General features: G+C 43.6%; 2 protein-coding genes across 3 annotated transcripts in view; one reads left to right on the top strand and one right to left on the bottom strand.

Moving 5' to 3' along the window:
- akt1 (v-akt murine thymoma viral oncogene homolog 1) overlaps positions 1-7,541 on the bottom strand; it is a 48,195-nt gene extending 40,654 nt beyond the window's left edge. Inside the window, exon 1 of one of the 2 annotated variants that reach the window (XM_083791147.1) lies at positions 7,289-7,541. The gene's annotated coding sequence lies outside the window, so the exon portion shown is untranslated. The remainder of the gene's footprint in view (positions 1-7,288) is intronic. The other variant, XM_083791148.1, reaches the window with a different exon arrangement.
- Positions 7,542-11,307: 3,766 nt separating this feature from the next.
- On the top strand, positions 11,308-18,919 carry zbtb42 (zinc finger and BTB domain containing 42). Its single transcript, XM_083791172.1, has 2 exons — positions 11,308-11,437; positions 12,954-18,919. Exon 2 carries the CDS (start codon positions 12,968-12,970, stop codon positions 14,555-14,557), a length of 1,590 nt encoding a protein of 529 aa, XP_083647298.1. The 5' UTR covers positions 11,308-11,437; positions 12,954-12,967; the 3' UTR covers positions 14,558-18,919.
- The last annotated feature ends 3,657 nt before the right edge of the window (positions 18,920-22,576 follow it).

Raw genomic sequence — 22,576 nt, 5'->3', positions numbered from 1 at the left:
ATTGGTCAGGGAGAGAGTAAAAAATTAGCCCCATATTGTGGTGAAAGATTTTCTTTCCACTTTGTCTGAATATTAACCTCCGGGTCAACACAAAGGAGAGGTAATGGAAACTAGCTGTCATGGTTCTCCATGATCCTTCCTCTCTGCACTGAGAAGCTCAACCACAGAATGGAAGATGTGACAGAAAAGAGTTGCACCAAAATCATTATTGTAGGTCAAATGCCAGGAATCAGGATAAGACAGCAGCATTTGTTTTTACCCGTTAACTACTTAAGCCCCATATGATTTCATATTAGTTCTTCGGCTATTAAAAAATGTCCATCTACAAGCTGTGTTGGTTAGAAAAAAATTGAAAGTTTTAGAAAACCTATAATGACATGCCCAAATTAGAGGCTGTGATTTAAAATGTTTTTAACTGTACGAGATAATTACAGTCAAGTCATCTGACCCAAATAGGGAAGAATTTCCCCGTCATCGACTTCCGTTATTCAGCAATTCTAAGTAAACAAGAATGACACGTGTGTCATAAACTGCAAAAGGTGCAACAAGCGCCGTCTCAGTTGTGCATCTTTCTCCCCTCACAACCTCCCGGACACTGTTTTCGTTCGTTTCCGACGTTCTTTTGTTGGTTCAATCACTGTGTTTTGTTATGGCTTTCCTGTAGCTCCAGTTAGCCTGCTTGTTTCAGAGTATGGGTTCAGACTCCCATTGGCTTAGGAGGCAACCAATCATGCGTAGGTCGCTACTAGAACCATTAGTGACCGTTCCGTCTGTTGCCACTCGCTGTCCAGCGTGACTGGTGTTTGCTAACCCCTCACACAACAGCAACGTTCAGACTATGAGTTTTATCTCCCATTGGCTTAGAGGCGCTAGTGACAACCAATCATGAGAGAAGCAAAAATACATCAATTGCTATGGTTTTTGAGGGGGGCTAGTCCCACATCTTTTCGTCCCGTCAAGTCTCACATTTGCCATTGACAATGAAAGGAGAATTTACGTCATATGTGCCTGAAATATGACATACATTTGTGGCAAGACAAACATTAAATGCCATTGACAATGAAAGGAAAATTTACGTCATATGTAGACGAACAAATCGGCTAACCAATCACATAAATTCAGTTGTCATCTTACATAATCATGGTGAAAAGATTCGTTTTTTGAGGGGCGCTAGCATTGTATCATAGTTAAAATATAATAACATAAGTTGATAAATTAATTCATGAAAAAGTACATTAATTTTTTATTGGATGAGCACCCCTCACTTCACACGGGTGTGATTTTTTTTATACAACTGTCACATACTGTATACCAGACAATCTCTGGCCATCGACTGAAATCAATTTCTCTACTGCGGCGCCATCATACCGACTGGCCTGTGTCTCAACCAGCTGACTGGTGGGGACAACAGGAAGTGCGTGGGGCTATTGACAGACTGGGAGTCAGTCACATCTAACTCTGCCCCGGGCCCAAATATATCCGCTGTTAAAAGTGCTATCGATGTGCCTCAAACTGTGATTGTGCTGAATTGTCTCAATGTTCTGTCTCAACGACTAGCAGTGAGGTCACACACCGGCGAGGCTATTTCTGCTCTGTGTTTTTCGTTTTATTTATTGCCCTCCTGGGCGTGTGGTAATTGTTCACAAAGTCATCATTGGGAGTCATCTCTGGATCTCTGAGAAGGATTTGGAAAGCACACTGTGTCCAATTCAAACTGGGGAGCACACAAACCGTTGCTGGAGCACTCTGGCATCTCAGCACGTACTCTCTTACACAGACATATACACATTATATACACACTACATCACACAAACAAGCCAAAGCGCACATGCACACACACTCGAGCACACCACAGCCAAAAAAGCAACGCATACACAAGGCCAGCTCTGGAGCCACAACAGAGCACTGCTGTTTTAATGGAAGCGACCTGTTGCTACTGCGGGCTGTGTGGAAAACGCTGGTCCTCTGCCAGCGCTGCAGCCCAGCAGCCACTCAATGAACCCAGTACCCTGTCAGCGGGTCACATGGTCCGTGGGCCTCCGGGCCGCAGCCCGCCCGCCTGCCCCGCTGTCAGTCCGCCTTTCAATCATTCATCGTTCTGGCTCGGGCTCCAGGGGCCACCCCATTCAATGCAAATCAGTGTCACGCAGCGAGGAAGAAGATGCCACACACGGTGACAGTGGACCGGCCACAGAGGACAGTCCCATCATGTGTTTATGACAGAAGGTAAAAGAAGAGACAGGCTGTGTGGATGGGGGGCATCATTCATTCATTCTCATGTTCTGATGAACTGCATGTTATGATGCAAAATCAGTGTGATTCTCAACAGTTTTAATGTCAAGGACCCCCAGTCTGATACGCAACACGCATTAGGCCACAATGCACATATCCTCATATGACATATATCCTCATTTAACTCTGAGATTGTAACTGGACATTCGGTTACATGAGTATTGAGTACATTATCTGAGTTACAATACCTGTAAGAGTCCACCGGTTGCCATCAATTATTTAGTTGGGATTTGTGTTTGTTTCTAGTTAAAAATAACATAACTTACGCCAGTAAGCAAGTAATTAATTTAGTCTTGCACAAAATTATATCATATCAAGGCATTCTGGTTCTCAACCTGTGGAACAGGTCGGAACAGGTTTCGGAGGGGTGACAGTGAAGTGACAATTTAAGGACTTTTAATAAAAAGAAAAAAGAAAGAAAAAGACAGCTATTTTCACAATATTTCTCTGTTTAACCGAGTCAAACAAAATTGAATGCCCCAACTCCTACAATTCCTAGTGCTTGTCAGAGTGGGGGGGTCCTACACGTACACGTTTCGGCCTAGTCGGCCTTCCTCAGTGTTGTGACAAGACAACAGGAAGTGAGGTATTTATATGAGATACAATCAAATGCAATTGAATACAGGTGTCGACTGTTAACATCTTGCAAGATGGCAACTAGCCTATGAAATTATATGATCAGCATTATCCATCATTGCGTTGAACATGATCGCAGTCGTTATTCCTGGAACAACTTCATGAAGTGACAGTGAATGCTTTTTCGATCTCTGTTCCCTGGCATCATGTTCATTACCTAATTTAGAGAGACCACTCTGTAACGGTCTGGCCAAATTATCTGACATTGTCTTTTTGTGGATACATCTGTATCGGCAATTACGCAGCCAATGTGTTCAGATTTTAACTACTTTCAACCCAGTGTCCCTATTTTGTAATAGAGAAATCTACAGTACATGCTTACATTGTTTATGTGGCTTAAGTCATTAAATAAGATAAAGTTAATTTTATGTGCATTTTATATTTACTTGTTTGCTTATACGTTAAATAGATGTGATCAGTGGTCTCTAGGTAGGACACTCCAAAATTAGGATCGGACCGAAAACTCTGGCATTGGCCAAGCTCTACAAATGTGCCTTGTTTACATTCTAAAAGGGAGATGAAACAGCTAATGCCATTATTAAAAAGAGTTGCTCAATGTCCAATGCATGTTCAATACAATGACGCAGCATCATACTGACCAAAGCAACAATACAGCTCTGTGACTGCTTTTTACAGGTTTTGAGGGAACAATTGAGTTCTATGATTTCCAGATATTAGCTATTTCTTGTTTTGGCTAGATATGGACCATACTTGTAAGACATTTTTTAGGTTTTGACTTTCCGCAAGCAAAGCTGACAATGAGAAAACATCTGTAATATGCAACATAAAAGCAGGTTGATCTACTGCACACTGAAAATAGCCAGTGTTTTCCTTGATAATGCTGGAACTGTTTGAAGTGTTGGAATCACTACTGATAATATTTTAGGTGCAGCTGAGCTTCCCACCTCAGCTACTGTAACCTGGCAAGTCAGCTATAGGGTAGGGTCCCTGTACGGATTCCATATTTTGACATGAAAAGCAACCCATCCAGATGGCTTACATTAAAAGGCAACTGTAAACTTTCTTCAGAGATTCAAACCGACAAAGCATCACTGATGCAGGCTGACTCTTTAACCTCTCCCATTTATCAAAACAACAAAGGGAATGCAAACATAATCAGAAGAGTTCAGCCGATCCGCCAAACCACTACACCAGCACAGAAACAATACTTTAGTATAGCTGCAGGATGAAGCAAGAAACCAACAGATACAACAAATCGCAAAATTCCCCATTCTAAGTAACCACTCACTCAAATGGTCAGATATAACTAACAGACAGAACATTAGGAGGTATGGATGGTAGATACCAGGCTGATACCGGATGATTGATATGACCCTGTATGATGCTACTTTTCAAGCTCCCCACCAGTCTCCTTTGGACCACATTACATGTACATCAAGCGAGTTTGGGGATTTCGCAGCTGGAGTCCAGCCTCCAGCTAATCGCTTGGCCAGTAGGTCAGCTTTAAAGTTAAAGTAAAGTTTTGGATGCAGCAGCAGGGAGTTTAGACTGCGGTTTCTTTTAAGAGAGAGTGAGCAAGAAAGGTCACGCGATAACAGACAAAAGGTCCAGCGTTGTGCGTATATACCCCACACAGTGATAACGCATCTTAATTCCTGTGGCGTACAAGCCTCCAGGATGGGTACAATAGGTCTGACTGTGTACAAGGCAAATTTCAAACAGCATTCCTCGAATTCTGCATTGCAACTGGTGGCACATTTGCGTCAACAGGCTACTAGGAACTGTGTCTCAAAGTCCTTTCACATAGCAATGGGGACAGGACGACGGTGGTGGCGGCGTTCTGACTGACTGACTGACTGGCATCTTCTAAATAGAACAGGGAGGGTCAAACAGTAACTTGCCTGCATCATTTCACGTTGTGTCTTTTTTGTGTCACACACACACACACACACACACACACACACACACACACACACACACACACACACACACACACACACACACACACACACACACACACACACACACACACACACACACACACACACACACACACACACACACACACACACACACACACACACACACACACACACACACACACACAGGATAGGGACAGTCTCATGACTCATACAAACAGCATGTTGACACTAAAGGCATAAAGGTTTCAAAGTGCCAAGCCACTAGGGAGACAAAATGCCTTTCATCCTCTCTGCAGGCTTTTTTCATGCAAACATAACGACACCTAGGAGATGATGATGACTGAGGAGAGAACAACATAGCAAACGTTGATTTGAAATGGGAAACATAGAATGACTGAGCATCCTTGGCGGTATATACAGTAGCAACCATTCAGAGGACAGTATTGTCTGGGATGTCTTGGCACAATGCACACTGCACAGTGGACTGACTGACCTATGCTGTCAGCGGGACATCCGGTCATAAGTGGGCTAGATGAGGAGCCACAACAAAGATTTGTTACTGCTAATTTAATACTGAGTATCCATTTAGGAGCCAGCATCAGGTCAAATTAATTAACAGAGGCAAAAGAAATACGACTACACTCTTGTGTAGAAAGACAAGACCTTCCTACACTCTTGTATAGGACAGGTAAAAAGCCTTTAACCCATTTAGACGAATTCTACAGCCCAAACCACACCAATGATTCGCCATGCAACTCCTTGCAGTACCTGTACTTGCAACCACTATGCCCAATGGCAGTTGGAATTGGAAGGAGTTGCAGTGGTGAGGTTGACTTAACTGTTTTGTTGCAAGGATAGCTGCAACTGGATTGGTGTGGTTTTAAATTCTGACCTAAGTTTTATGAAAAACTTAAAATACCGTATTTATTCAAAAAAGTTAAAATAAATGTTGCTATATACTCCTACTGTAGGCTACATGGCAGGCAACAGCAACCCAAAAATGGATTTCCGTCTTGAAAGGTGAAAACCCCAAAATGGGTTCCCATCCTTAATAGAGCACCGAAGTCCTGACGTAACTCGCTCATCCCTTCGATTCCCCTGGTTCGCGGAAGTAATTTCTCTATGGAGAATAACATGGGGTGATCTTAATATCGTCTACTATAAGCGTTGTGGTCCAAAAATAAACAAGCTGTCTCTGCGTTATTGTCAGGGAGGTGTCTCTGTATCGTTTGCAACAGTCAGTCACTCATATATGATACAGTCTGCTTCTAGCGAAAATGTAACTAATTCAGTAGCAGTAACATTAGCGTTTTCTCTCAGTCAGTTGATTCTTCATATCCATATGAGTGAAGCGGCCGGGGTGACATGTTTATTTTTCAAACACAGTTCTTATATGAAGCGATCTAAAATCCCCCCTATGGGGATTACAATACAACTAAAAAAATACATGAACCTGGGGACTGACGCCCTCTACTGAAAGTGACGTCAGACTTCGGTGCTCTATAGGTAAATAAGGTGGCTAATGCATTTGCAAGTTGAAATGTTAAAATGCATGGAGGATTTTAATTATGTGCATGGTTCATCATCCTGCAGATTCTTGGGAGTTGCAATGATGCTGCAAGAAAAATCAACGTGGTGGTTTACCAGAATGTCATTTCCTAAAAGACTACAATCATAACAATATTGGGATGCGCGCGTGCGCACGCGCACGAGTGCGCACACACACACACACACACACACACACACACACACACACACACACACACACACACACACACTCAAAGGAGACAATAACGTAATAGTAATAGAACGTAATAGAAGTTGCACTCTTCTTGTTGCACATTTGAGGTGATTATTTTCATTTCCTGTTTTCCTCATTTCCATGGTAAAAGAAAAACAAATAAAAAAAGGACAGTATTGTGGCCTGAAGGCTATCATGTTGTGTTGTTGTTGTTGTTGTTGGTCATTGTCCAAAATGGTTAACGTTTGAAGGAAACACACTTATTCACTTCGTTCATTGAAAACAAACAAAAAACAGCCAACAAATTAATATAATTTGATAAAACTTGTGGTTAAAGTTATAACAGCAGCTTTTGGAACAAAACAAAAAAAAGGATAAAGGCAGCTGAAGTAATTCAAGCACTTGGGTCTTGGGGTTTTTAAAGGTTTGCATTTCAGCGACAGACAGTCAGACAGACACAAGACAGATAGGAGGATATGGGGCCTAGCAGGGCAGCTTGGGTGAAGCCCGGGGTTAGTTTACACTTCGCCGCGCGACGGTGTCGCCCCGCCGCCGACATAAATTAGCCGATCTACAAACTTACCGCACGTCCCTTCGGCAACGCGCGGCGAGCTTGTAGATCTGCTATTGTCGGCGGCGGCGCGACACCGTCGCGCGACGGGGCATATTATCAAGTCAGGCATGAGAGAGAGAGAGAGAAGAACCGCATCATCCCATGTAGTACAATGGGACCTACCCTGTCTAGCTGTGTCTGTCGACCTCTTGTAGTTGTTGCCCACCAGCAGGAAAACGCAGGCGTTTATTTACCTGGACGGGGAATTCAACAGTGTGTCCGTGTCATTCTTTTAAGGGGAGCTCGGTTTCGGCGATTTATTGAGTTGATTTAGTCCTTGAATAATGTGTGGACAAAAAAAAGTGCCTCTCATTTACTCCGTTTCTCTCTTTTGCCTTTCTTCCACTACACCTCCCAACGTTCTGTCTGCAATGCTTCTGTGGCTGAAAGGCGTCCTCCCGGGTCCTAAAGCCGGCCGCTCTATGTGTATGTATATGGTGATGGTCGACCAGGCAAGTTCAGAGAAATAGCTGCCTGTCTGTGTGTCTGACTGGCTGCCATCGTGATGTGTGACGATTGTTGTTGTGGGACAGGCATGTAAAGTGAAATACCGTAGTAGTGTAGTAGTGACATCTTCAGATCGTCACTCGCCCTCCAGATAGAACTAGGCGCGCGCGCGCACACACACACACACACACACACACACACACACACAGAGTCAGAGATGTTATTGTGTAGTGTACTTATATATTATATATATATATATATATTTGCGTGCATACATTTTGGTATTGCATGTGTTTTATAATACACGTGGCTAAAATAGCAGTATGCAGGCATTCTTGTTATCTCGTCCCAGCCTCTTCTCTCTGCCATTTCCCCTCATTGTCACTCCAGGTGTAAAACATTTCCTTTCTGCCATAGAGCCTATATACCTCAACCTAACTGTTATATGTATGTTCCTGATGCCACAGAGCAGTGGTTCTCAACCTGTGGGCTATTTTGGGGGGTCGCAGCCTGAAATGGTTGAGAACAACTGCAGCCAAGCTGCAGGGCTGACCAAGGATATCCCATAAATGCTGTTGTTGTTTCTCAGCGGTGCTTGCACTCCTACTCGCTGGTCTAGTGTTATGTTGTTGTTGTTGATGTGTTCTGCTGGCTCAAAGCAAGGTCATTTAAACATACTTGTACGATGTACGTCCTTGTCCATCGTCGCCTCGCATGTTTTAGACTTATTTTCTGCAGGCCATAAGTTCATATGACTGAGCATTTATTAGATCAAAGGCATCTGCGAGTTATCCCATCTAGTCTATCAAATTGCTAGTGGCCAGAAATGTAGCCTACAGTGCATGCATGCACACATCTTTCCTGTCAAACCTCCAGGTGATCTCTTATCTGGTCCTATAGGCAGCACATTTCAGCAAGACAATTCAAAGTGCTTCAGTTCATACAACATGAAGTGCACGAAGACAAAAGACATACAAAGTTATTAAAGAGTTAAAAGTTCAAATACAACGGGAAAATAAGTAAATAGAATTAAGTCCTATACAAAGCAAAGGAAATGGACAGTGTTTAGCAGCCAATGTGCAATGTGTCGTTTGGGATGTTTTAACGGATGAAAATGCCTTCTCTTTAAGTTTTTTGTTTTTTTCTTCAAGAAAAAGGCTAAAATAAAACAGTAGGATATTCTTCTATTTTTTAGTTAATTAGCTTTATTCCGTTATTGACAGATTCTGACAGAATTTGGGAAACTAGTACCCTTTCAGATGTGTCAGCCACCTGATTTAGGTTTTTTTTAAACTGCACCCTGAGGTTGACAAATCAACACAGATGGACAAACAAAACAGACAACTGTTCTACATCATAAACCAATTCAAGCTGGTTAAAGGACTTCAGATGACAACCAAACACAAACCGAAGTCCTGAGAAAAAGGGAAAAAAATGCCTCAAATAAACAGCTCAGTGCTGCCCATCCCTGTGATGAGACCACTGGTCCAGAGGGAAGAGTGATGTGGTTTCACTGTGGCTGGCTGGCTGGCGGTCAGACTGCACTGGAATGCGGGGCCTTTTGTTTGTCGGAGTGAGGAGTGGGTCAGGGGGAGAATGCCATTGATGATTGCAGAGAGGAAGAATGAACCTCCAGGAAGTGTTCTCTCTCTCCCCCTCCTCACTACCCGCTCTCATTCTCTCTCCCTCCCTCTATCTTTTTTTTCCTTTTTTCTGTGTGTGAGAACCTTCACCGTACTCAGCCGATCTCTGAGGCCACAGTCCCTGGGCACAACCACTGCTTTGTCTTGCCCCGTGACCCCCCCCCCCCCCCCCCCCCATCCTCCTCCTCTACTGGGTACCGTATGCCAGGCTAGGGAAACATAGGGCCACTGGTCCTATTCTTATCCACATAGCTGCTCCTCACATGCGCGCTGAATGGTAAATTGTTTATATGGCACACACATCTGAAACTGGACCATCAGAACATTTTGTTTGCCGCTGGTGTTTCGCAACGTCCAAGTCCACATGAGGTCACCCATTATTTTGCGGCCCTTTTTTTTCCTGTCCAATAAACAATTGATCCAGTAGTATCCAATTAGGTTGTTTAGAGCAATGGTTCCCAAATGTTGTGCCGAGGCACACTGGTGTGCCAGGTGCGCCTTGGGACAGCACATTGTTGCAATATATACAACTATACAAAATGTTACTATATCAGCACTTTTTGTGCACTCATTCCCCATACATAGGTCTAAAAAAATATACAGTATATTTCAAGCACTTTCAACTTGGCATCCTTATTTATTTTATTTTTCAAAATTAGCGTTGTGTGCTTGTAGATCGACTATTTTCACCATGACTACAGGTGTGCCTCGAGATCTTTACTTTTCCATTTGTGTGCCTTGTTCACAAAAAGTGTTTTAGAGCATGTGATGGACTGTATCTAACTTGAGTTAGAGAGAGGAGAACAGAAAGACAGAGGCTGACAGGCCTGTGGTTTGGCATGTAGTCATCTGTACACACAGTAAAATCCTCACAGAGGATTTAGGTACGGATGCCTACTACGCTGTGTCACCACAGGCAGACTAAAAATGGAATAAAGAGGTAAGTGGACAAGAATCCTCGCCTGTGGCCCCTTTCCGACCAGTGGCTGCTGTCTCCCGTCACATTGCTCACTCCCTTCTGTGTCAGGGGGCTACGAGGAGCTGCAAATGGCCCTTTCAAAACACACGACAGCTGGAACACAGGGCAAAGGTGACAGAGGCAGTTGGGGATGAGGGGGGGGTGGGTGCGGGGGTTGGGGGAGGGAGGAGGGGGGCACAAGACGAGCAGCTGCAGCCCTCAAGCCCTTATTTCTCCACTGTGCTGCCATCGCAGGCCACTGCAATTACAGAACAGCCATTTTCTCTCCACAGACCTACTAGCGTAATACTGCGACGAGATGTGTTGAAATTCTACCAAATTCAATCATTTTTCATTTTTTTAAAGAAGACATAATTCCCCGTTTCAGGAACCAGAGTGACAGTTGAAACTATATATTATAATTTTTTACAACCATAGCGTTGGATATTCCCTGGATAAACAATGGCACTGGGTGGCACGGTGCCAGGGAATTCCACACTCCAAACAGGGATTAGGCAGAACAGTCCTCACAAGTTCTCACTCAGTACCCCTCTGTACCCCAAAAATCTGAATGTATGATTTACTTTCCCATCAATAGCGTATATCGGGATATTCATATTAATGCAAAGCAATATCATAACTAATAAAACTGCAACTCTCCAGTCCTTAGTCAGTATGATGCATAGCACCTCATAGCAGATACTATAAAATGTGACATTTCTAAATTATAAAAGTTTAACTTTATGAGAGTAAAAGGCATTCAAGGCTAATTTAAAGTTATTGACTTTAAAAAGATGACAGACTTGAATGGGAAAGGATTTCAGGGGCATGTGTGAGTGTGTGTGAGGGGGGTACTAAGTTTAGGCAACAGCACATATGGCATCTGTCCATATGTTGTTACGTCAATCAATGTCCTGGACAGGTGTTTCTATAAGGGAGCCAACTGATGTGTCCGAGGGTTCTCTGCTACTTGCTGCCACTGTGTGAATGCAGGGAGTAGTACACAGACACAACTTATTGTGGTCTGCTGCGGCTGCTATCGCGAGACTGGTCCATTATCAACCTGCCTTGACACACACAGCGCTGCTGAGTGCAGCCAGCCTGCCAGCCCAGGGTCGAACTGGAAGCCCAAGAAACGACAGGAGAAGAAGCGAACATCTGGCGCCGCACATCATGAAAGGACGTCGGAGCTCATAGGAAAACACGACGGAGCCGCGTGTAAATGTAAGTGTTTTGTTTATTTCTCCCAGTGGCTTTTTTATATAGAAATGTAGAAAGCGAAAGTTGAGCGAACGTCTGTCCTCCTCGCCTGCTTCGCTCAGCGCAGTTGGGCTGCTTGGCCAGCGGCAGTTTGCTGTTGTGAGTTCCTCTGCTGTTAAAAGGCTTCCAATGCGTTTCCCAACAACCAACACGGACATGGGAGCTCCGCGCCCCCGCCTCGTGCACGCACTTTACCCCCTTTTTTTTTTTAAACAAATGATTATATTATAGGCTAATTGTTATTTCTAACAAAATTAAACTAATGTAAGCTACCGTTAACTAACTCGGCGCCAATTAACTTATTTATAATGTAACTGCAGTTTTATTTCCAGGTGATCTGTGCAAGTGTTATGTTGAATTAACACGCAAGAAAACTAACATTTCACAGTTGTGCGTGTGTATGTGACCAGTGCGCACAGATCGAATGGGAGTTTCTTTTCTTTTAGTTGAACGCTATGCTGCTATATCCTATGTAGGTCTATCGGTTTGCCTTGTCGTTCAAGTTCTTTAAAAGTTTGACAGTAGCCCGGCGTGTGTAAATCCTGCGATAGATATATAAATCTCCTCGTATAAGAAGTTGTGTGTCTTTTAGTGGCGGTGTAACATATGGCAAAAAAGCGTCGCACAGCTGGAGGTAGCGTTTCCATTGCGGTGATGTCAGAGCAGCTGACTCCACAGCTTGCAGTGTAATTAGCAAACAGAGAGAGCACCAGTTTATTCACTCGAGTCTCCTCTGCCTTTTCCTTATAACCTTGCCCCGATGTGGCGAGTGGTAGCCTTTTATCTGCGAACCCAACACGTCTGTCTGCTGCTCGCCTCTCGTTGTTTGCGTAAAACGAACAGTTCTCCTTCGGTTGTTCAGTAAACACGAACAACAGCTGAGCAGCGAGCGTTTCTTCTCTTTTCCTTTTTTTGTTGGTGTGTTGAATCGTGCGTGCGACTGTGTGTGTGTGTGTGTGTGTGTGCCCCACAGTCCGTCCGTTTCGCATTTCCATGAACCGCAAAAAGTAGGCTGCTGCCTAGGCTACTTAACGGGAATACTTTTAATAATTGGTAGGTGGAGTAATTGGAGGATTCGTTTACCGAAATGATACAGAGGTGCGCGAGAAACCGTATCCTGTTCTAGTTCTGGTCAAGTGCTGCTTTACACAGTTTACACTGTAAAGTTTACATTCCCTTTTAATCTCCCTGAGATAATTTCTTATTTGTGTTTTACATTGGAATGGATTATATTAACTTTTAAATGGGCTGACCTTTTATATAATTTTGAGAACTTGGAGGTAGGCCTATTGTAAATGCAATTATGACTACTTTTAGATAATTTGCCTAAACATGAATAATTAACCATCATAATTTTTGCATATCTTTGGGTTTGCTGACTTTGTGCCCCTTGACTGCCTATGCGTTTCTAACACTGTGGCGCCCTCTAAATGTCTGCATTTCGCTTATCCAGTATCCTGTTTTTCCTGTTTTTCATCAGGTTATGAGGGAAGAATGGAGTTCCCAGACCATAGCCGCCAGTTGCTGCAGTGTCTGAGTCAGCAGCGTCACCAAGGTTTCCTCTGTGACTGCACTGTTCTTGTCGGAGAGGCTAGATTCAAAGCGCACAGGGCTGTGCTGGCCTCATGCAGCATGTACTTCCATCTCTTCTACAGGGACCAGCTGGACAAAAGGGACGTTGTGCATCTGAACAGTGACATTGTGACGGCCCCGGCTTTCAGTCTGCTCCTTGAATTTATGTATGAGGGGAAGTTGGAATTCAGCTCCCTGCCAGTGGAGGATGTCCTGGCCGCGGCCAGCTACCTCCACATGTATGATATTGTTAAAGTGTGTAAAGGCAAGCTTAAAGACAAGGAATTGTGCCCCCCGGATGAAAAGATGGGCTTGGGGCTGAGCTGTCTGGACAGAGAGAATTCCTCAGATGGCGAGCTGCGCGGTAAGCGGCCAGGCCGGCGACAGCCCCAGACACAGGCTCACGGGCCACACAAGGCCCCCCCGAAGGAGGAGTTTGACATGGACAAGGGTGAAGTCAAGCTGGCTGTCACAGATTGTGATAGGTCTGCACAGAGCAGGCAGAAGGCAAATGGTCACTCTGGCAGGTCCCTGGACCTTGTAGGTGTCAATTATGTGTCAACAGAGGCCGAGCCCTGCGACCAAACAGCTGGAAAAACAAAAGCTGATGTCAGTAGTTCCACCGTATCGCTATCCCAGAGGTCCAGGGCTTCAGATGACATGGACTGCGCACTGGATTTGTCTTTCAAGCCTCTGTCTAGCAGAGATCCCTTACACCCCTCCTATGTCTCGGGACAGCTGGCCCTCGACAGCCAGCAGCAGGGCACTGAGCCACTTGTTAAAGACGAACACGACTTGCTGTCAGAGCAGGAGGACAGTGAGCCGATGAGCCCCGAGAGCCAGCGCTTTGGGAATAGTGCCAGGAGCTCAGTGGTGACAGGGTTCGCTGCCCTCTTCCCAGGCAACAACGGTTCCACAGCCGCCCTGCTCTCCCAGGAGGAAGACCTGATGGAGGAGGAGGGGGATCGTCGCAGGGGGAGGGAGGGCGCTCAGGGCAGGGAGGGCGAGGAGAGGAGGGGCAGGCTGCTGGGGGACAGCGAGGAGGAGGAGGAGGACGACCTGGCCTCCTCAGACATCTCCACATCCAGTGGGGTGCTCCTGCCCCCGGGGCAACAGGTGTGTGTGTGCCCCCTCTGCAGCAAAGTGTTCCCCAGCCCCCACGTGCTGCAGCTGCACCTCAGTTCGCACTTCCGCGAGAAGGACGGCGCCCGGTCCAAGCTCTCGCCCGACGGCTCCGTCCCAACCTGCTCCCAGTGCGGCAAGACCTTCTCGTGCATGTACACCCTCAAGCGGCACGAGCGCACCCACTCCGGTGAGAAGCCGTACACCTGCGGCCAGTGCGGCAAGAGCTTCCAGTACTCGCATAACTTGAGCCGGCACGCCGTGGTGCACACGCGCGAGAAACCGCACGCATGCAAGTGGTGTGAACGTCGGTTCACCCAATCGGGGGACCTCTATCGCCACATCCGGAAGTTTCACTGTGGCCTTGTCAAGACTCTTGCCATTGGATAAAACACACCTCCCCCACAGTGCCACGACACAGGACAGAGTATGTCTTTTCATATACCAAGTACTACAACTACTACTGAAATGTTTCTTAAATGCGTCTGCACACATGGAGACATGTCCCTTTTGGAATTCTACCCCCCCACGTGGGCGTTTCTCAAGTTTAAAGAGATGTAGCGTCTTTATAACTGGAATCATTGAATTCTGTGCTGTTATGGCATGTGTGAGCTGGTCAGAGGCAGACTGCTGAAGGTGTTTGTGTGCACAAGCTGTAATGTCTAATTTATGCTCTGTCATATGACTGTGTCGCATGCTGGAAAATGGTAGATCTACATGCTCGTTGTGAGCTTATAGATCGTCTATTTTCAGTGCGCAGCAACGCAGTGCAACTAAGTATAAATCAGACATAAGATTAACCTGGGTGTATCAAGACTCCAGCTGGTGATGTGTTGAAGGTGAATCGATGAATCATATGATGCACTTCTTTCTTTTCTTTCTTTCTTTGGCGTTAGTGTCACTCTGTTTTAGTTCATTCAGGTGCATATTTTGCCGAGACAATGGTATCCAACTTGGATATCTTAAATAATGGCAAATGAGTGATAGCTAATGCTAACGTAAGTTAATACAATCGTTTTAATGAGTGATGAGACTTTGCGCACATGGAAGAACAGAGCCGTCCGCAAGTAGCAATATATGATTTCTGTTTTTCTTATAACGCTTTCATTATTTATTTTTAGACCTGTTTTGTCTTTAACAACTAAACTATTATATGGCAGCAAGATTAATGAAGTTTGACTACTGGAAGTATATTTCTTTTTTTGGGGGGGGGAGGGGTTCATGTTCCTTAAAATGGAAGACAAAATATTGCCTTCATCATAAATTATTAGCCTGTTGTTGATCAGGCTAGTTATTATATGAGTTTACCAGAACAATTGTTTCTAATTAATGTTAAAACTGAGTTCATATTGAAGGAATGACCTTCAAATTAAAATCCCCATTTACAGTAAAAGCAATATGACCAATTCCAACTACTGCCTGGTGCCTTGGTACATTGGTGCCTGTTGGAATTCTCAACACCTAACTTAAACAATACGACCGATTGCGATAGCTTCTTGTGAAAATCTAAACTTGTTTTGGCTTTTAAAATCTGGATTGCCCTCTCATTTCAAATTGTCCAGATACCAGGAGGTAATAAAAGCGTCACTGGAATGCCAGTTGACCCGTGAATGTCCTTAATAATTAAATCATTTATGAGAATGTAACAAAATATATGTAAACAACTGACGTCTTGTCAAGTAAATATTTATTGAAACCATTCGAAAGCACATGTTTGGCAATAAATTACCTTGTTTCCTGGTATGGCAAGAGAGGTCAAATTGACGAGGCAGGCGAAGGAGAGATGGAGAACAATAGAAGTACATTATCTGTGTGCCTCAGTTATGGATGGGTTAACATAACCGTAGATGTCTGTTGGTTGCACTGTATGTTGATCACAGCCGTGGAGGTGAATGTACTCTGTTTTTCTTTCTTGGAATTGACTGAATTTTTCATACATGTATCCTATCTTATTATTTTATGTCTGTCTGTATGTACGATACTACTGATTAATTTAGACCCGACGCCTTGGTGGAACTAATCCTGACAGAATCCTTGAGCAAAACGAGCAATTATGAGCCTGTTCTGTTTAAGGGCAGTGAAATTGGTTTCTTCACTGCAAGATTCAATTAGATGCTATGGGGATTCTTACCAGGGGGGTGGCACTAAAAGATCACAGAATTTGTTTAATCTGTCCTGAGAAGACTTGATCAGAATTATTTATTAGTTTTTGAGTTGGTTCAGGGTTTACTGTAGGTGTGATCTCAATTCTATAAGCTTGAAATGACGTCTTGCCTTGCTATCTTGGTACTCTTTCATTGGTATGGGGCTGTTAATTTTTATCCAGTTACTGTAATATTTGTTAATACACCATACACAAAACTCTTAGGAGTATTCAAGATTTGTCACATGGAACATAGAGAAGCACTTGTTCTTTAGTATGCATATAGTTTCAACACTGATATCGTCTAGGCTGCTATTTCTTACTATGTGTATATTTAATGTAAATATATAATCTATTTATCAAACTTGTTTGTTTCCTGTATTAGTGCTCACGTTTGGTTGAGAAAGCAAGGTGTCTTATTAAGGCTGCGGTCTCTGAGCTCAGTGGCATGTCTTCCCCAGAGATTATTTTGTGTTTCTCTTCCATATTCAACACCTCACTGAGCTGCGCCTCGCTACAAACCAGAACCCCGTTAACACTGCTATGACTGCTGTTCCGCCAGGGGAAGCAGTTGTTCACAAGCACAGCCACACCGATACGGCACGGCGCAGGCTACCTAGGTACCTATAGAAGTCACACAATACAGGCATTGTTCCCCCATGTCCCAGGTACTTCTCAAGGGAGCATTGTGTATCTCTCTCCTAGCTGTGGGGAGAAAAGGCACCGCGAGTCTCTCTTTGCACTTTTCTGTATTGAATGGAGGCATCGGAATGCAAGAAATGTATTTAGCAAAGAGAGACAGTAAACAGGTGCATTGTCTGGAGGCATCAAAGTACAGGCCCCCCAATCCCAGAATGCAGTAGATATAAGTGCTTCATTGTCCTATATGGAGGAGATACCATGGTGATTTGATTGCACATTTATCAGGAGAATATCTTTAACAGAGTATTGCTTCTCAAGTGTCTTGTTGACAGATTTTTATTTTCCCCCTCCAAACATTGGACAATGTTTATCAAAGCCCCGACTGAAAACGTTTCAGCAGTGAAAGTTAGAATCGTTTTTCAATCTACCTGTCCATTTCAGCATAATCTCCTTAAGGTGCGTATGTTTAGGATTGATGGAAGCCTTGCTTATTAATCACCAGACTCCTTCCAGGACCATCCAAATGTATTCATGAGACTGCTTTTATGTCTTGGCAATTGGCACAATTCCCCTGCCAGCATTTAATGAGTGCAAGTATGGCAGAGCTTCTAACAAGTGCAGTTAGGAAATTCAAAAGATTCCACACTGGCATCAAAACATGTTGGATGTCCTGAGAACTGAATCACTTTGGACCCTGAGTTATTTCGGATACATAGTTGTTTTTGTAGTGTTTATAGTGAACGATATTTCAATCAAAACAAGAATGTAGAATTTGTCACTTGTCTCATTGCCTTTTTATTTATTTTGTTAATGGAGCATTTCTTTTAAAGGAGTATTTCTTGTGGTGCAGTTGAATCAGTGATTCTCTAATGTTCACATGTACTGTACAGAGGCATAAACTAACATTATGTAAAGAATTGTTTTCTGCTAATTGTTTCGGTCTTTATTTATACCTCCAGGACTATCCCAGAATGTGCCTTGTAGACACGCTAATAAATGTTGAATCAGATGAAGCCCTGTTTCTACACTGTAAATTTGCCATAGACTGAGGTGATGCACAGTAAAATCCAGAGTGTTAAATTAACATTTAGGTTACTATGTAGCTTTCATACATTACAAGTCCCAATGAAGTAAAATAAATAAAAAGAACACAACTGAACAATTGGGTCAATTTGTCTGTCATATCAAAATGTTCTGATCAGTCAAACAAACAAATTGAAGTTTCATAATTTCTTTGCTGCTTTTGGAGATGAAATCTGAGATATGGAGTTTAATTTGATCGTTTGTTTATGTTAATAAACCTCTTTTGTACATGTAAAACTGAAGACAAGCATTTTCGTGTTTGGCTTTTATTAACTTATGATTTGGAACTAACAAAGTCTGTTCCTTAGATTATTGTTGAATGTGAAACAGATTTCGATTTATGATTTCTATGGAAACGGGGAGAGTTGCTCTTTATTTGGGGCTATGTCTGCCTAACTCATGCTGTATGATCTTGGAGTCAAAAATTACTGTAGGCTCACAATGATACTGGAATTCTGTCCTCTGCAGGTTATGACTGTGAAATTGTGTATAATCATGAGAAATATTTATTATTGAATTGTGCAACATTTGACTGTATCTCAATTTTGATTTAAAAAAAGCTTCTAAATGTCAATGGAAATCTTTTTAATAGAATTTGTAGAAGTGCCATTAGAATTTAATATAATTTTTTAATAAGAAAGGTATATTTTATAGTAATCAATTGCTTCAGTGTTAGTGGTGTATAGATTAGGGGACAATCTTATGCAGAATTGACATTGATTAGATCTTGAGGTAATTTACTTTGTTTGATCTGTAATTGTATGTGCATTTCTTTTTGTTTGCGTTTTTTTCGAGTGTGCTTGTGTGTGCGTGCTGTGGAAATGTGACAATCTTGATTTAGGTCTTTATTAAGATTATGCATAGATTAAAATGGAACAACTTTCTGTGACTGTGTGGATTTCTTTCATTGCGTGAATACATTTCACAATAGTTTTGTCTTGAATTGTATATTTTTGTGTCTTATACAGATAAGACACAATATATACATATACCTACAGTATGATGTCATAAGTGAAAAATGTCTACTACTTTTGGAAGTGCGGAAACAAATGTAGAGAAAAGTGAACACCTGACCTTAAAAGAGATGGTTTCCAAGGAGAGCACTTGTCTATGCTGCAGTTACAGTCAACCAACCATGTGTCGACAACACCACTGCAACTGTGTGTACATAGACAACAATGTGATAATACTGTGGGTCTTATGGTCCCAATCGCATTTAAATCAAAATGGTCCAGGCAGAGATGGTATCCACTATCCAGACCTGCTTCCAACACCCCACAGAGGGGCTAAACCTGGAACAATGTAGTTATTTGACTGTTATTTAATTGTAATAACATTCAATGAGTGAATGAGTAATGTCTTAATACATTTACATAATGCATGCATAAGTGGGCAAGCAAAAAAAATATGTGTGTCTAATTGGGATCTTCATGCCAATTCACTGGTCATTTTCTTTGGAGACAACTTTTAATTATTCTCCCGCTGCACATGTAAAGACAATCCAGCTGCTCTGCTGTGCGATCCCAATGGGGATGGGTTTGGGTTCCCACCACCCTCCCCCTATTCCAGCACACACCCACTATGGGAGCCCCATATAGACAAGGGCTGCATCCACCCATCCCTGCCCCCATCCATCCCACCTCCCAGCCCCCAGCCCCCGAACCACGGCCCCAAACCTCGACCTCATCCCACCACTCTATTGTGTGTATGGGTAGTAGCTCAGCCACTCTATTGTCTGGCCCGGCTCTGCAGCACGTACTTTATGCACAAACAAGACGACACAGTGGCGCTAGCCCGCCAGCCGGCCTAAAGAAAACAATGACTCCTCAAGATCATTCATAAACACCCTGAACCAGCCCCGGCGGCTCACAGTAAATATGGGCCTTCTGCAATGCTGTGACCACCTCGTACTGTAAACATCCCCATGGGAGGCTGCGGGGCGTTCAGCCGCCATCCACATGATCTCACATCTGCACAACTCGATCGGGATGTACAACAAGTGCCTACAGCAGTGGTTTTAAAACATTTTTATGTCATTGAACCCTAGATTATTATGGATTTGGCCATGGACTCCCATTTGAAGAGTTTGTGCCAGGGAGTCAGGGACCCTCATAAGAGATTTGTCATTTTCCTTCAGTGTTTAAGCTGTTCTTCATTCTGCTGGGGACCCACTGGACCCTGCCAGGAACTCTGAGTCCTGACCCCACTTTGAGAATCAGTGGCCTACAGTATAGTGTACTGGTGGAAATCTCCTGGACCAAAACCTCAACAGGAAAAGTAGAGGGCATGTGACAGGGCTTAGCAGCAGGATGAGAAGCTGGGATATGTGCAGAGAAACTTGATGGTGTAATAAAGCATTCCTCCCTGAGGCTTAAATGCCTGGCTTATTCTGCAGCGTTTAGCGATATACTTGGTGGAAGTTGAAAGCAAAGTTGTAAGTGTCCACTGCCTCACAAGGCCAGCGGTGGGAGCCCTTGACCTCTGAACGGACGGACTGCCAGAGACAGCTGGTGTGGCCCATGTTTATTTATTTATTTCTTAACAAAAGACAGGTGGTCACACTTGAAAAGGGCACACAAACACAGTCACACACACACACACACACACACATATGTGCACGCAAACGTGCACTCGCATTCAGCTTTTCTTTCTGTCTTTTTCTCTCTCCATGCAGGCGTATGCGTGCAGTGCACATGCATTCAAGCAATTTATCTGTTGACATATTATTTTGTCTTCCAGAAAATTGCTATTGCTCCCAGGAATAAACTCATTCCAGTCTGATATAAGAGAAAGCATTCTCAAGGATAAGAAGAAAGAGATACCATCATTACCCAGTTACGATACGTAATGTTACATGTTCCCACTGAATATACTGAAATCCAAAGACAGTGTCCTTGATAGGTCGTTCTTTTATTTATCCACACTGAAGGACCACTCAAGTTCAAGATCACAATCTACAACTTTCATCTGAATTGCATATACGGCATTATGTCGTCCAAAAGTGCATAAATGCATATCAACTAGTGCTCACACTGGGGTTGCCTTGTTTGGAGACTGCCAAGACACAGTGTCCTTGGTCCACTGCACAGCTGTCACTTACTCACACTCATTGACGCATATTTATAGCAGCAGCATCATTGGGCCCGACGCTCACACTCCAGGCCACAGCTGGTCCCCAAAAGAATGGGTGAAAGACAAAGCCACATGCTCCTGCTGGCCGACTGCAGTTGGCCTGGTCTTGGAGTCTGTACTTGTACTATGTACTGTATATGTGGCCCCTCTCCTCACAGATACCCAACCACACATGAGCCACGGTAAATGAGGCTCTAAGATAATAAAGGCATTTTAACCATATAATATACTTGGCTTGGTGAGTGTGCCTGAAGTAAGTCCAATGGCTGCTTCTTTTTCTATGGATGAGGAGCATTCTCGGAAGGCATAGCGTGACCTTTTTTGACCGCCTGCCGTAACAGTGGAGATGTGCTGAAGACACAGACAGCTGCATGCGCTTCTTTTGAAGGTACATTAACCACATGAACCCTAGTGTCCCTATTCTGGGATGAACATTCAACAAAAGCAGCTGATTTACAAGCTCACAATGCGTTGTGAGAATGACGTGTTATGAGCTTGTAGATCATCAATTTCCGGCCAGTCAAAGAAGAATACAGGGTTTAAGTGGTTGATTCATCACTTCATTATGCGGGAGGACCCCTGGCACTGCCATCAGTCCTTCCAGTAAATTACCAATGAATACCTCCTCCAAATGTTTCGGATGACAGACAGGAATGTCAGCCCTAAACTCTATGATCCGTTGTCTGAAAGTATCTCTTCAAATGGTTTGGAAGTCCTTTGAAGAGCGTCTGCCTCAGATTTATTTAAAATTTTCTTTATATTACCTAAAAAATACAATAAGTATAGACATCTTGACGCCTTGCTAGCCAGCAGCTGTCTGTTCACTCAGCCAGAAACCATGCAGTGCCCTCTGACACCAACTGCAGCGCTCCCCACAGACCAGAGAGCCACAATTGGCCCGCTGTGCACGAAGTGACTCAAAAGCTCACACACACTTCCAGTTACAACCCGTCTGACATCTATTCTAGAACAGTGGTTCTCAAACCTTTTAATTGCAAGGACCCCCAAAATTCATATAGAGTGTTCTAAGCAAATGGACCCGTTATGGGACCATTTGTATATGTTTAGTTAAACCTTTTAAGGGTCCACTTGGGGAACCCCTCAGGAAACCCTGAGGGTCACTGACTGGACCTCACTTGAGAACCAGTTTGTAGATCTGTTATTGTGGAAACTGTTATAAGTTCTAACTCTTCTGAACATCTACAGCACTGGTTCTAAAAGTGGGGTCTGGTGGTCTTTGAAGGGGTTCTATAGCAAAATGAAGTTTAAACAAACAAACAAACATCTGATTGAAAAGGTTTTCAATCTGAAGGTGCCATGACATGAAAAGGTATGAGAAGCACTGATCTACAGTACCAAGTAAAGTGACTGGTTCCTTTAAGGGCCATGGTGAGGACTTCCGCCAATGA

The sequence above is a fragment of the Protomyctophum parallelum genome (genome assembly GCF_964188405.1).
Source record: "Protomyctophum parallelum genome assembly, chromosome: 20".
NCBI lineage: Eukaryota > Metazoa > Chordata > Actinopteri > Myctophiformes > Myctophidae > Protomyctophum > Protomyctophum parallelum.
Note: the sequence above shows the minus strand (reverse complement) of the source record. Positions and strands in the feature narration are given on the sequence as shown.

What these genes read in the sequence shown, in the direction of transcription:
- zbtb42 (XM_083791172.1), top strand. Translation starts at nt 12,968, where the DNA reads ATGGAGTTCCCAGACCATAGCCGCCAGTTGCTGCAGTGTCTGAGTCAG.